Here is a 12,784-nt window from a genome sequence, read left to right as displayed (position 1 = left end):
ATCGGTGTTTGAACAGGATTGACTGTAAAGCATTTGGGCCTTCTAAGAAGGTGAAATGCTATGCAACTATAAATTTATTTACATGGGTGGTTTGGCAGACTTTTTAGCCGGATGCCCTTCCTGATGTGGCAGATGGGTAACGATGCCACCCCAGGTACAGATACTGTGTTCCGGGGAACCCAAAGGCTAATTAACAAAAGAATGTTTACCAAAATGACACCAAGACATGGTTCCAGTTAATTATTTTATTAAAGCTAAAACTAGTGAGGGGGGGGTGCCACTTTGGGTTGCAGGGTAACTGGAATAACTTGTCAAAGAATATGAAAAAATTATTAGCAAAAGGATATTAAAATAAAGTTATGCGAGCCAGAATGGTTATTCTGACCAATAGAATGAGTAGCTGCTGTTAAGCCTCAGGTCCTCTTATACCGTTCAAATTCTGGTTTCTCCTTAAATGCTTGTATAGACAGAAGAGGACTTGCTATTGACACTACGTAAGAACCATTCAGGACCTAAGGAAAGGACTCAGACGTTTGGTCCAGCCAAACTCTGCCTCTGATGCTGATGTTCTTCACAGATGACCGCAGACGCATGAAAGAAACAAGTCAGAGGTTTTAAAGATCGACTCAGTTTATTCAACAATGTCTGAACAAAGTTCGTCAGTCAAAGTCCTGTCCCGGTTTGTTTTTAGGTGATGTTCTGTAGAAACACACCCCTTCCATTTTTCACTCAAGGAGAATCTTCTGGAACCAGATCTCTAAAGCAAATAAAAGGTTCTGAGATGACCCATTGCAGGGTTTGGAAGGAGCCGCCTGCTGTCCTGGGGTTATAAAAGATAAAGTAGCAGCCTGTTTTCTGAGTCTGTAATCGGACACCAGAACATGACATTCTCTTCAGAAAGCTTTTTCAAGACACTGGAACAAGCCAGCATTTCCCAAGGAATAACTAATGACCTGGGTCATCTTTCTTGGTCTGCTTCACCACAACCCTCAAACTCTGCATGTCCCAGTCAGGCAACACTTCAGCCCACTGCCGGTCCGCCAGCCGGCTGCTCTCCGTGTCTGAACTGCTGCCAAAAGTCACTGTAGTGGAGCGGTTCGAGTTGACTCCATCCTTCAACCCCGAGCCAAAAAACAGAGCCCCTTCAGTTGTATCCAACTGTGCTTCTGGCTCTTTGTTGAACCAGGAACCATCTGTACTTTGGTCCAACTTTAACTCTTTATTTAGACAAATCCAGCGTTTTGACCCAGCTGCCTTGTTTGAGTCATGGCCTCTGATCATGACATCATCTCCATGATGTCCTTCACTGGATAGGGAATCAACAGCTCGCACTGATATGTTGTCAGATGTGGATCTGTTGAAACACACGTGCTCTTCTGACCACAGCTCATTGTTCCAGTTCCTCAACTCTAAGCCCCCAGTGTCTGAAACTCTGACTTCAGAAAAAACTGGAGGATTTCCACGCAAGTGACTGGTGGCGAGCTGAACACCTCCGTCTCTAAGACCAGAGCTACTTTTTCCAAGAGAGGGGCTAAGGCTTTCTATATCAGTGAAAGTAGCTACATCACGCTTCTGCCCTTCGAGGGGTTCCTGTTCACGGGGAAGTGCACCAGTAACTGCCCCACACATAATGTCGGAACATTTGGCGCCCATGGGGTCACCTGCGGGGGGAATGTCACCTCGAAATCCAGGAGTGCTACCAAAACGAGAACTTCTTGCAAAAGTGGATGTAAACCCATCGATCAAAGTGTTGCTGCCTTTGTCATGTGATAAACTCATCTCGGTTTTCTTCAGGTGTGGGAGGTCGTCAGCGGGGGGAGCACTTTCATTCCGGTGTGATCGGCCTTCATCTGATAGAGCCATGTCAAGGGGAAAAAGTTTTTTCTGACCAGGCTCGGCTTCCAAGCCAGCCAAATCTGCCAGTCTTCTCTCCTTCACTTGGTCCAGGCTGAATCCAGTCAAATTCCACGGCTTCTCATCCCTGAGGTCGACTCTCAATTTCTCCTGATCGTCATCTTTGACGTCACTCAGAAAAGTCTTATAACTTTTATAGTACGATTCCTTTTCTTGGTGCCTCTCTTTTCTATCAACCACTTCTCCATCCGGAGCTGGGAGATCAAGGTCTTCCTTTTCTGGTCCGTTTTTTTGACCAACATTCCAGCCTAAACTTCTGACTTTGCTCTTGAGCACTAGAAAGAAAGTAAAGATTACAACAATCACGTCTGGCATCCCATCAAACTGCACCTTTGCTTATCCTAATTGCTGCTACTGTCATTGTCACTTTTGCACATTTGCACTTTTACAACAGCCACTCGACATCTTGTGTTTTTGTGTGTATGATGTGAGTGAATTGTTTTGTTTCCTCTATACTTTTGGGCATTCGGAGCAGACAGCAAAGAAAGAATTTCATTGTGCAGGGAAACCCGTTTCTTTACTGTGCATATGATAATAAACCCTTTGAATCTTGAATCAACACCTGGAAAGCCACGTGTGTGCATCCGTGTCCGTGTGTGTGTCTGGTTTACCCATCGATTGTATATAGACAACTGGACAGAGTGAGTGAGAGTCACCCATAGTCACCCAGTTCCAAACATTTTTCTGGGATAGGTCCGTTGCCATGTTGGAACCAGACAACCTCAGTAAGCTATGATTGGTCTGAGTTGGTTTGAGTCCACATTTCTATGGCAGCTCCTGTTGCCAATCAGTAGTGACTATGTTGGAAGGACACACCCCTTCCATTGAAAGCAGGCTAAGGAGAATCTGTCAATCATGTGGTCCAAACATTTGACATGACACCACCTACTATTACTGAGGCATCTGATTGGGCAGTTTATAACTTGAAAAACTTGCACTACAGCAAAAGTATGAAAGAAAATTATTTTTAAGAAGAATTTAAGGGTTTTACAAAAAGAATGTTTATTCTCACCAATAGAAAGAGTAACAGCTGTTTCTCTATAGAAGTCTATGGGATTTTGGCTTCTTGGAGCCAGCAGGTACTTCCTGTTTGGAACACGAGGAGGGGTCACTCAGTCCAGTTCTGATATACAGTCAATGGGTTCCTGCTTAGCAGGTCACAGTTGAAGTAACAAAAAATCTCATTTTAGCCAACGCAGATTGTCCACACATCTGTGTGTGAAGCTCTGGGAATCAATCTGGCCGAAAAGCCTAGATATGACTACTGGCTGAGCAGCAGGTCCAGCCATGTTAAGGGTTCAAATCCCAGGGTTCCTGTTGACGAGGGACTGATCTAAGCTCTCCAATCAGGATAATTGTGGCTGCATTTTATGAAGTTAGACAGAATGGGTGTGGCATGTTGGGAGGCACAAAAAAAATCTGCTCAGGAACAAGGAATAAGTTCAGGTTTTAACATTCACATGCCACTAAATGTACTTCAATGTGTCACTTAAATGTGATGCGTTTCCTGTCATCACTGGTACAACTTACAGCTTTCAGAGTCTGAACATTCAAAATCACAGCAGGAGCACAAGGATGGCGGGGCTGAAAGCTCCTCCCACCTGTAAAAAAATAAAAATTGTGCCATTTATTGTACTTCATCACTTCATGTGTTAGTGCTGCATAGGAATCCAAATGTAAACAAATCTTTGACTTTGGGATGTTCCTTTAAGGCATCACAGCGATTCTTCCTCCTCACACCAACACCCTCATGTCCTCCTCTCTATCCATGAATCTCCTCTTTGGTCTTCCTCTTTCCTGGCAGCTCCAACCTCAGCATCTTTTCACCAACATCCTCTCATTGTGTTCAAACATCTCCATCTGCTTCACACATCACACCTGAAACATCCTTCCACTCGTTCCAACCGGCTTCAGAGTCCTCCTCACCTCTTTTCTACGCTTAGTTGTTCTGGACTGTTGACCCTAAGAACTTAAAGTGCTCCAGACTTCCTCATCCAAAGCACACCTACTCTGAGGACCCCGTCATTGATTTTCTGTAGATCTACTAAAGACAGTGGAGTTCCGGACCCACTCGGTTCTTCTCCAGAAGCAAAGCAAATATTGCATCTGTGGTTTTCTTTATTCCATACCTCCATAGGCATTTTGTCAGGACCAACTAGCATCTTCTCTTCAGTCTTCCCCACTTTATTCTTTGTGACTTTTGCACAACAGCCCCCTCTGTAGTCACACTGGATCACCTCATCCACCTCTCCAGAATTTCTCCTTCCTGTAGCTGAGATCTCTAGAACAACTGACAGCATTCTCTCTTTCCAGCTCCACCTCCACAGCAATTGGGGAAAAATTACATTTTCTTGCCTTCATTTTTTAAAAGTTTTTTAATCCCGATACTAACCTGCCAATTGCCTTGTTGTAGTTGCAGGCTTTTGCCGTTACAGAAACGTCGAGACTGACCGAAAGGGAACAATGGAGGTACAGCATCTGCACCAACAAAGTACCGATAAAAATCCACATTCAAAAAAAGGTGAACAGTATAACATTTTGTTTGCATGACAAATAGTGACATTTTGAAAAGATACCATTAAAAAATAGACAAAATTAAGCCATTTTATTTTATGTGTATTTAGGCAGCGTGGAACTGGATTTAGTTCAGGTTATTTTCATTTGTCAATATTCTATTTTATTGATTTATTAGCTTCATTTCACACAGCAGCATAAAAGGAGGACCTACATTCAAGCTTTTCTGTTGATCATCAACAAGATAGAACCTGCAAATGTTGAAAGAAAGCAACTTGTTGGTCTATATGAACAACTACTTTAATGGTTAGAAGTATGAAGTAGGTGGCGAGTCAATAGTGTTTGAAAAAACAAACAAGCCCGAGCACAAGTAATATCTATGCATAAGTAATACTAAGTTTGTAATAATGGGACTTTAATATTGTGTCAGTTAGTCAGACTTAAATGAAAATGGTGTTTTTAACACGTTCTTGTAGCATTTTCTAATGGAGGACATTTATAAAAGAATTTAAGATAAAAGCAGCATTTCTGAGTATTTCTTCAAATCAGGGTTAATTTTTACTATTAGTGTCAGGTTTTTGTGGGGCAGACTAACAAATGCGTGAGAGCGATGACAGGACAGGAATGGTGAGACGGTGGTGCGGTATCCAGGCAGCTGGAGCCGGGAAGCTGGCTGAAAGGATGGAGATGGCAGTGGTTCACACCTGCTTTTACTTTCTTTAACTAAAATTACAAATAATGGAATATATTTAACAAATACGCCTCAATAAAAATTTTTGCAGAACAATGCAACAGATGTTTTGTGAGTCACGCACTTGGCAGAGCATTTTTGGTAGGAGTGTGAGGAAAAATCCATTTGGTGATATGGCATTTCATTTGGGGATACTTTTTATCGATTTAAAAGGCTGTCAAGGTGATATTTAATTATTTGAGCATCCTTTAGCGTCAGACTCATTTTCCACTTAAACCCCCGACCGCTAGTCGGCAGCGCGCACTGAGCCTGAGCAGCTGTACACCGCAAAAAACAACGATCCAAGATCTCAGTGAGAAGCAGCTTGTTTGTATTTTGGACAAACGATTTGGCTAAACTCAGGTTTTATTGGAATCTGTCTAAATTATACCCAGAGTAGGACAATGGAAAATATCTAGAGATCCATGGCTCCAGTTTTGTTTCCAGAAATGGGTTAAGTGTATTTTTAAAATCATGATCAAGTGAAATAAGTCAAATTCGGGACTAACTTTTAAAGTTCAGAGATCTGTTTGTGTCCAGTTTAGTTTTGGGATTCTATAAATAGACTTACAGTTTCCAAAATAATCCCCAGGATATTCTTTTTGTAACTGTCTTATACATTTATATGGGAGGTGACTGTTGGTGCATGACCCAAAATAAGTTAAAAATGTTCTTACTTGTGAGACTTCTCTGAAGAGAAAAGCATCCACAGAGAACTTCAACACACTGCCTCCTCCTGAGAGGAACTGGGATCTGCTCCCCTCTCTGACACTGTCCATCATGCAGCTGCAAAGAAAATGGCCGCGTTACTGGGGCTCCTACATATGAACACCAGTTTTTTTCTGCATTTACCAGGATGTACAAAGATCAGTGCGGACATGAGAACTACAGATCCATGTGAAACTCAACAGTAAACTGGCATTGGCTAGTCCGGGACCAGAGTCACCCTGTGGTGAAATGACAAAGAATCCTTGAATCTTAAAATGTTCTGCTGACTAAATATTTAGTTGGGAGCCAAATGTTTATTTTGGATATAAATATTTGTTTAGATTGGACAATAAACATTTAGGTGAGATCTAAATATTTAATTTGCAAACTAAATGTTTAAATTTTATAAAAATACTTAAACTAAAAATTCGGCTTGTAATCTAAATGTACAAATATAAAAACATTCAAATTTAAATGAAATATTTAGCTTGCCGACTACAAATCTTACATTTACCAACTAAATACTTAAACACATAACTATTGCTGTTAATATTTGACTCTGCAGCTTTACAAATGGCCCCCTGTACTCCTAAAGACACTGCCATACCTCCACAGGTATATCATCAGGACCAAGTGCCTTTCCACTCTTCATCCTCTTCAAGGAGGATGAATCAAATGATTCTCATGTTTGGTTTGTCAAAGATCTAACTCTCTGCATTTATCTGGATCCGGGACCAGCAAATGAGACCCTGGCTTCGGCCTGCTACTTATGACAAAATATTCATCAATTCATGTTTATACTCTTATTGTAAGGAGACCGGAACCAATATGAACCTACATGAGCAAAATATGCAAATACGCCTGAAGGTCTGTTAAAAACTGGTATGTCAGCCGATAGAAATGTGTGCCTGTTACAAACCCAGAGTTGTTGATGATGTCCACTTCAAGTGAGTTGGTTGGATCTTCAGAGCTTGTAGCATGGCATGACTCCACATGAAGCTTTTCTCCAGCCAGCAGCACTCCAGCCCGAGCCACAAAATACACCGACTCCCCCAGCAGGAATGTGTGGCCTGGAGGGAGGGGCTCCCAGTTGGCTTCCAGAGGGGAGTTAAAAAAAATAAAAGTCGTTAAAAGTCATTGAACAAATTTGTAGTTTAGGGTTTGTAGTGAATGAATACAACTGTGGGGTTATACAACAGTTTTGTTTGATTTAACTCTTTTTTTCCAATCCGTGTGCTTATTATATATCACATAATTATACCCACATTTGCATAAACAGCACAGCTGATGACTTTATGGAGACGATCCTTACCATTGCAGACGGTGAGGCTGAATGTTAGTTTACTCCTGATGCGCTTCAGGAATGTCGTATGCTGAACCTGTGGTGCGAAGCCAACTTTGTACGAGTAATGAAATCTGGAACATTTTATAAAGTAAAGATGAACCTCAACAAGCAGATCAAAAGCAGGTTGAAAAAAAATGAACCGCTGTAAACCAAACTTAATGTACAAGAAGATTTCAGCTTCCATTTACATTTGATTGAACAGTAACATGTCCAGTTTAGCTTTCCACATGCTGCAAACAGTATGTGGAAAAATCCAACGTTCTGAATCCCAAATAGTCCAAGCTGTTCCCAATGTAACCTCCATTAATTGGAAACAGGAGTTTCCATCAACTCAACAGGTCAAACGAGTCTCTGCTGTTGGATTGTGGACAGTCTTGATTAAGACAAAGGTGCTTTAAGATTGCAACTGCTAACAGGTAAAAAAATAAAATTAAATTAAAAAAGCTAAAAGACCAGATCAAAAACTGTTAAAGTTCCAGTGACAACAGTGCATACTGGACAGCAACACCTCTGTGGCCAGGATAGTAAGTGAGGTGAAAAAAAAAATATCCATGAACCACCACCAAGGAATCCTTTTGAACCTTCTGGTGGCAACATCTCTAGACAAAGAGTCCAAACACTGCACACTGCTGGGCTCCTCCAACACAGATCAAGGGGGGACTCCACTTCTCCAGATAAGGCCAGCAAAAGCCTCTTTGTCTGGACAAGGGAAGAGCATTCAGGCCTTCTATTTTAGGGTCTAAAATAAAAGTTACATCTTTGGCTAGTTTTCCTTTATTTGGTATTAAAAGGCGAAGCCTTCAACCCTAAGAACACCATCACCACTGTCGAGCATTGTTGTGAGGAATGGGGAGCCTTAACACATTAAACAGCATCATGAAGAATGAGTGACATCACACCTCAAAAACATCAGTCTGTGAGAAACTGGGCTCCAACAGACAAATAAGCATGACAAACACTCAGCAGCAGAGCCAAAGAAATAGACTAAAATGGGAACGTTTTGCCGAGGTCCAGCCAAAATTCACTGAGAATCTGTGGAAGGAGCCAAAGCTCAGAATGATGCCAAGGAGACCCTTCTACCTGACAAAGTTGGACATCATCCCTAAAGGCGAGAGTGCAAGAATACCAGTGGAGACATACAGGCAGCAGTAAAAGCATTTATTGTTGCTGTTCTGTGAATTAGAGAGGAGTATGGATATTTACAGACCCGTCACTTTATGTGAAAATGCAAGTAGAAACTGAAACCATCTGAACTCCAAAGATGAGACACGTCTGTTAAATAAAAGTAACTGATTAAACATTGGCTATAAATAATCAAGCTCCACTGTACATTCATACTAAATAGAGTCACACACTGTGCACAAGAGATTTAGTTTTAAGTGATCACACTCACCTGGATGTTGACTTGAGCTAAAAACAGTTATGAATTTTTGAAGATGGAATGTAGCAAATAAAAGTATCAGAATGTGATTCCTGAACTTAATTTTACTGGGATCTACGGTAAATACCAGATTTTTGAAAAGTGATAGAGTACAGGTGGGATTTAGATTCTAAATACAAAACGTTACTATCCAGCACTAATTTTTACTTGTTCATTTTGACTGATTTTAATTAACTTTTCTAAATCAGTGGAGAGTTCAAATCCTCACCTGTTGTAATGGCAGTGAATGGGAAGCTTGAGGGGCCAAGCTCTGATGACGTGATCTTGTGGAGATGGCGTATAGCTCAGTAAATAGGTATATACCAACTGACCACCAACAACCTGAGTAGAAACAACAAAAAAAAAAAATTCTATTCATCCCTAAAGAAAAAAAGTTTTTGAAAATTAACCACTATTCTTTAGAAAGGACCATTGAAATACTAGAAACTAAAAGACGACGGCCAGACCCAACGCATCACAAATAGCATTAACTCCTGTGCGGAGATCACTGTGCATACCCAAAAGGCACGGCGTTTCTCCAACAACAAGCCCTGAGGGACCCTTGAGCTCAAAGCTCTGCAGAACTAGAACAAGAGGGCTTTGGCATAAGGGGGCAGAGAGGAGAAGAAGAGGGTTCAGCATCAACTGCAGCACAAGACCCGGCAGGCCAAGGACGACTACAGGAAGAAGCTGGAGGAGCAGCTGGAATAAAAGTTCCAGTGGCAACATAAGGGCCAGACCGACAGCTGAGGGAGAGCAGTGCTCGACCAATGAGCTAAACCGATTTTTCAACAGGTTTGACTCCAGTCCCCCCCCCCTTCACATATCACCAATCCAGCGGCCACACCCCCCCTCCCACCTCACACCCCCAGACTCCACCACCTATCCCCCATCCACCTCTTCCTTTCATTGGATCAAGTGAGGGTGGGAAAGCAGGAACGCTGAAGGCCCAGATGCCTCCAGATGCTCAGGTATTGTGCGAACCAGGTCTGATGTACTCAGCTATCACCTGTGCCTAAGCAAGACAAAAGAGATGTTGCTTGACCGATGAAGAGCGTTGGCCCCTGCAAAATATTTATTGTAGAAAGAATATGCTGACGAGTCTTCATTACCAGCTGATAAATGGAGACATTTACGATTTTTTGAGAGACAGCCCTTTGCAGCCGTTTCCACCTGCAGCTGAGGAGGACACTTCCCCCTAAAAATGCAAAAAAAAGTCCCTTTGTGTTCATTAAAAGTGACTAAGATAAGATGACTAAGATGCTGAACTGTTTGGGTCACAGTGAGATGATTGTGAGAAAGTCTGGATTTTATTACCAGCAGAGCGGAGCAGGAACTAAGCCTCTCCATCCTTTAAGGGAAAAGTATTTCATGTGAATCTTGTGTTTAGGTTTTATAGATTTTTGATTGAGCATCTGTGTCAAACCGAGTCAAATGTGGCGCTGAAGGCTGACAGGTGACCATGTGTTGCGCGTCACGGCGTCTCACCTGAAGGTCCCCGCCACACTGCAAAAGCCCATAGTGGAAATAGATGAATCTAGAGGTGACCTCGGTGGGCCCGCAGGAGCCCAGGCGGAACATCATGGATGGCACGGTCCAGGCCCCGAGTCGGTGGAGGTCAACGCGCACAGAGACCGCGTCCATCCCGCACCGGGCCTCCACGGCGCGTGCCCCCACATCACGTGGACTTTGCTGCTGAGTCTCTGGCGGGATGAGCAGCGCGGTCAGTCCGGCAGGTACTGCCGCTTGGAACGGAGCGGGCCTGAACAGCTCTGGGGGCACGAGCGGGCCGGATGCGTGCAGGAAAATGGGCAGGCGATAAAACGCAGTGACTCCACCCGTCTCTGACTTTGTGGAGTCTGCATCCTCCGTCCAGATCCGACGTGCAACCGGGCCTCCCGGTGCCCCGGAGCACGACATCCCCAGAAGCAAAACAAGCAGCAGCGGCGGCAGCAGCATGTCTGCAGCGGGAACAGACGACAGAGCGAAAGGAGCTGCAGCCGCCAACAACAGCTGAACCATCACCCAGGTGTGCAGCATTAGTGCACCTGTGGCCCCGTTGATTGGCTCGTGTCAGGAGAGAAGGAGACGCGAGATCACGTGCTTCATAATAACCCACTATGACCAAAGGAAGGTTTATTTAAGTGCACGTGGAAACCTCTACAATTCAAGGAAAATACAAAGTACATGTTGTTAAAAGCTATCAGACACTAAAGGGCTCTCTTCTTTACAAATGCTTTCATCTTTTCATGGATTTTCTTAATATTCTTCAATATATATTCTTCAAATGCAGGCGGGGCCTTCTGATTGAAAGATTCCAGGTTCTATTCCCGCTTCGCCCATTTGTCGAAGGGTCCTTGGGCAGGACACTGACCCTCACCTTGCCTCTGGTGGAAGGTTGGGGCCAGTGTTTGGCAGCAGAGCCGCCATCAGGGTATGTATGGGATATGGTGTAAGGTATAGAAGTGCTGTACAAGTACACACCATGTACCCGAATACTTCTGTATAACAGACAAATGTCAACACAGTGATCCTAACACTCATTTAGTGCTGGGTTGATGGGCTGCCATGTTTCAACACATTGCCAATCATCTTTTGACCTAGCCACATGCAGTGGTCTTTTCATTACGATTTTATTGTTTTAAGGCAAAAGAAAAAAAGCTGTTGTTTTCTAGGACATAATTTTTGCAGAGCAGCATGAATTATGCCCATTTTAGATTAGATTGCCCTGAACTCATTAAAGAAAATGGTTTTATTTTATTTCTAGATTTTTATAATGCTATTAACACTGTTGAATATCAATTTATCATTCTCTTGAAACAATGTTGCTCCTTTTGTCAGTTGTTATTCACCTTTCTGCTTAACCCTTCAGGTGTCACCATAGCCAATACGCTTCCATTGATCCACACAGATGATTTGTCAGAGGTTTTTTTTACCCCGGATGCCCTTCCTGGCTTGGGACAGGCACAGGGGGATCCAGACGTGGGCCCCGTTGCGGCTACATATTTAGGCAGTAGTGTGAAGGGTCTTGCCAAAGGACCTTCAATGAATGAAGCTTTTTGTGCCCCCTGAAAAGAGAAAAGAAAATGACTGTTCCCTGTTTTCCAAATACATGCGGCCAGTGCTGAACTTTTGTCTTGGCCACACGGATCAAGAGGAAGGGTAAAGTTTAGGATTACAGGTCACGGTTAAGATGCGTTCCTATTTCTCATTGTCTTTTCCCATCAGTTAGGGCAGGGGTGGCCAACCCTGGTCCTCAAGAGCCTCAACCCTGCCTTTTTTCCAGCTCTCCCTGGACTGCTTGATGCTGATAACCTAAATCAGGTGTGTTCAGTCAATCAGGATGTGAAATCGCTTGAATCAGCTAATCAACAGCAAGCAGTCCAGGGAGAGCTTGAAAACAGGCAGGGTTGAGGCTCTTGAGGACCAGGGTTGGCCACCCCTGAGTTAGGGGGTGGGAGGTGTGAAAGGAGTGGGGGGCTAGGTACGGGGAGGGGGGCCCTATTTATTTATTTATTTTAATCGTCATACTTGTTTTTATATTTTGTTGTGTTTTAATGTAAAGCACTTTGTGTTATATTTTTATATGAAAAGTGCTTTATAAATAAAGTTTGATTTGATTCACACTGAACACGATTCGCGAGGCAGAGGCGGCCAGTTTCAACTTTAGGTCATGGTACAGACAATATCTGAGGCCCTGAAGCGCAATTTGAGCAGCGGGTGCACCGCAGTGGTCTAGCAGAAATGTGACGCTGTTTGGTACCCATCTGAACTGCCAAAACATAATCAGTCAGGGAGCTTGTACGATGTACATGCATGCACTCCTGTAAGCTCCTGGGCTTTTGTGACATCATAACAGCTCGTTAATCCATTCAACAGGAGAATTACTCAGAAATGCAAAAATGAAACGATTTTTTTTATCACATTTGTTCTCTTTTATGAGAAAATGCCACAAGTACATGTAAAAAACAAAACATGATTTTCATCAAAGGGGAACTTTACAATGTTAAATGTGTTATGTTTTGTCAATTCTGCTTTAACATACCAACTCTGTACCATTTCATTACTAACCCTAGTAATTTACATTATATGTTGTATACATTGTATGTACAAAAGATTTTTCTGTGCTGTGCATGGCATTAACAATAAAGTT

At 42.9% G+C, this 12,784-nt stretch overlaps 1 protein-coding gene across 1 annotated transcript; it reads right to left on the bottom strand.

Annotated features, from left to right (window-relative positions):
• Nucleotides 1–612: 612 nt before the first annotated feature.
• LOC101172017 lies at nt 613–10,693 on the bottom strand. Its single transcript, XM_004077728.4, has 8 exons — nt 10,120–10,693; nt 8,861–8,973; nt 7,179–7,282; nt 6,786–6,960; nt 5,836–5,944; nt 4,307–4,392; nt 3,445–3,515; nt 613–2,189 (listed from the first exon to the last, which is right to left on the bottom strand). The coding sequence occupies exons 1-8, from the start codon at nt 10,669–10,671 to the stop codon at nt 946–948; spliced, it is 2,454 nt and encodes an 817-aa protein (XP_004077776.2). The 5' UTR covers nt 10,672–10,693; the 3' UTR covers nt 613–945.
• Nucleotides 10,694–12,784: the final 2,091 nt, after the last annotated feature.

This window comes from Oryzias latipes, chromosome 16 (assembly GCF_002234675.1).
Source record: "Oryzias latipes chromosome 16, ASM223467v1".
Taxonomy (NCBI): domain Eukaryota; kingdom Metazoa; phylum Chordata; class Actinopteri; order Beloniformes; family Adrianichthyidae; genus Oryzias; species Oryzias latipes.
Note: the sequence above shows the minus strand (reverse complement) of the source record. Positions and strands in the feature narration are given on the sequence as shown.

What these genes read in the sequence shown, in the direction of transcription:
- LOC101172017 (XM_004077728.4), bottom strand. Translation starts at nt 10,671, where the DNA reads ATGCTGCACACCTGGGTGATGGTTCAGCTGTTGTTGGCGGCTGCAGCT. An exon ending in AGTGTGGCGGGGACCTTCAG is followed by an intron (nt 8,974 to 10,119) that starts GTGAGACGCCGT and finishes GTTTCTACTCAG; the next exon opens with GTTGTTGGTGGTCAGTTGGT. An exon ending in TCTTCAGAGAAGTCTCACAA is followed by an intron (nt 4,393 to 5,835) that starts GTAAGAACATTT and finishes TTGTTGGTGCAG; the next exon opens with ATGCTGTACCTCCATTGTTC.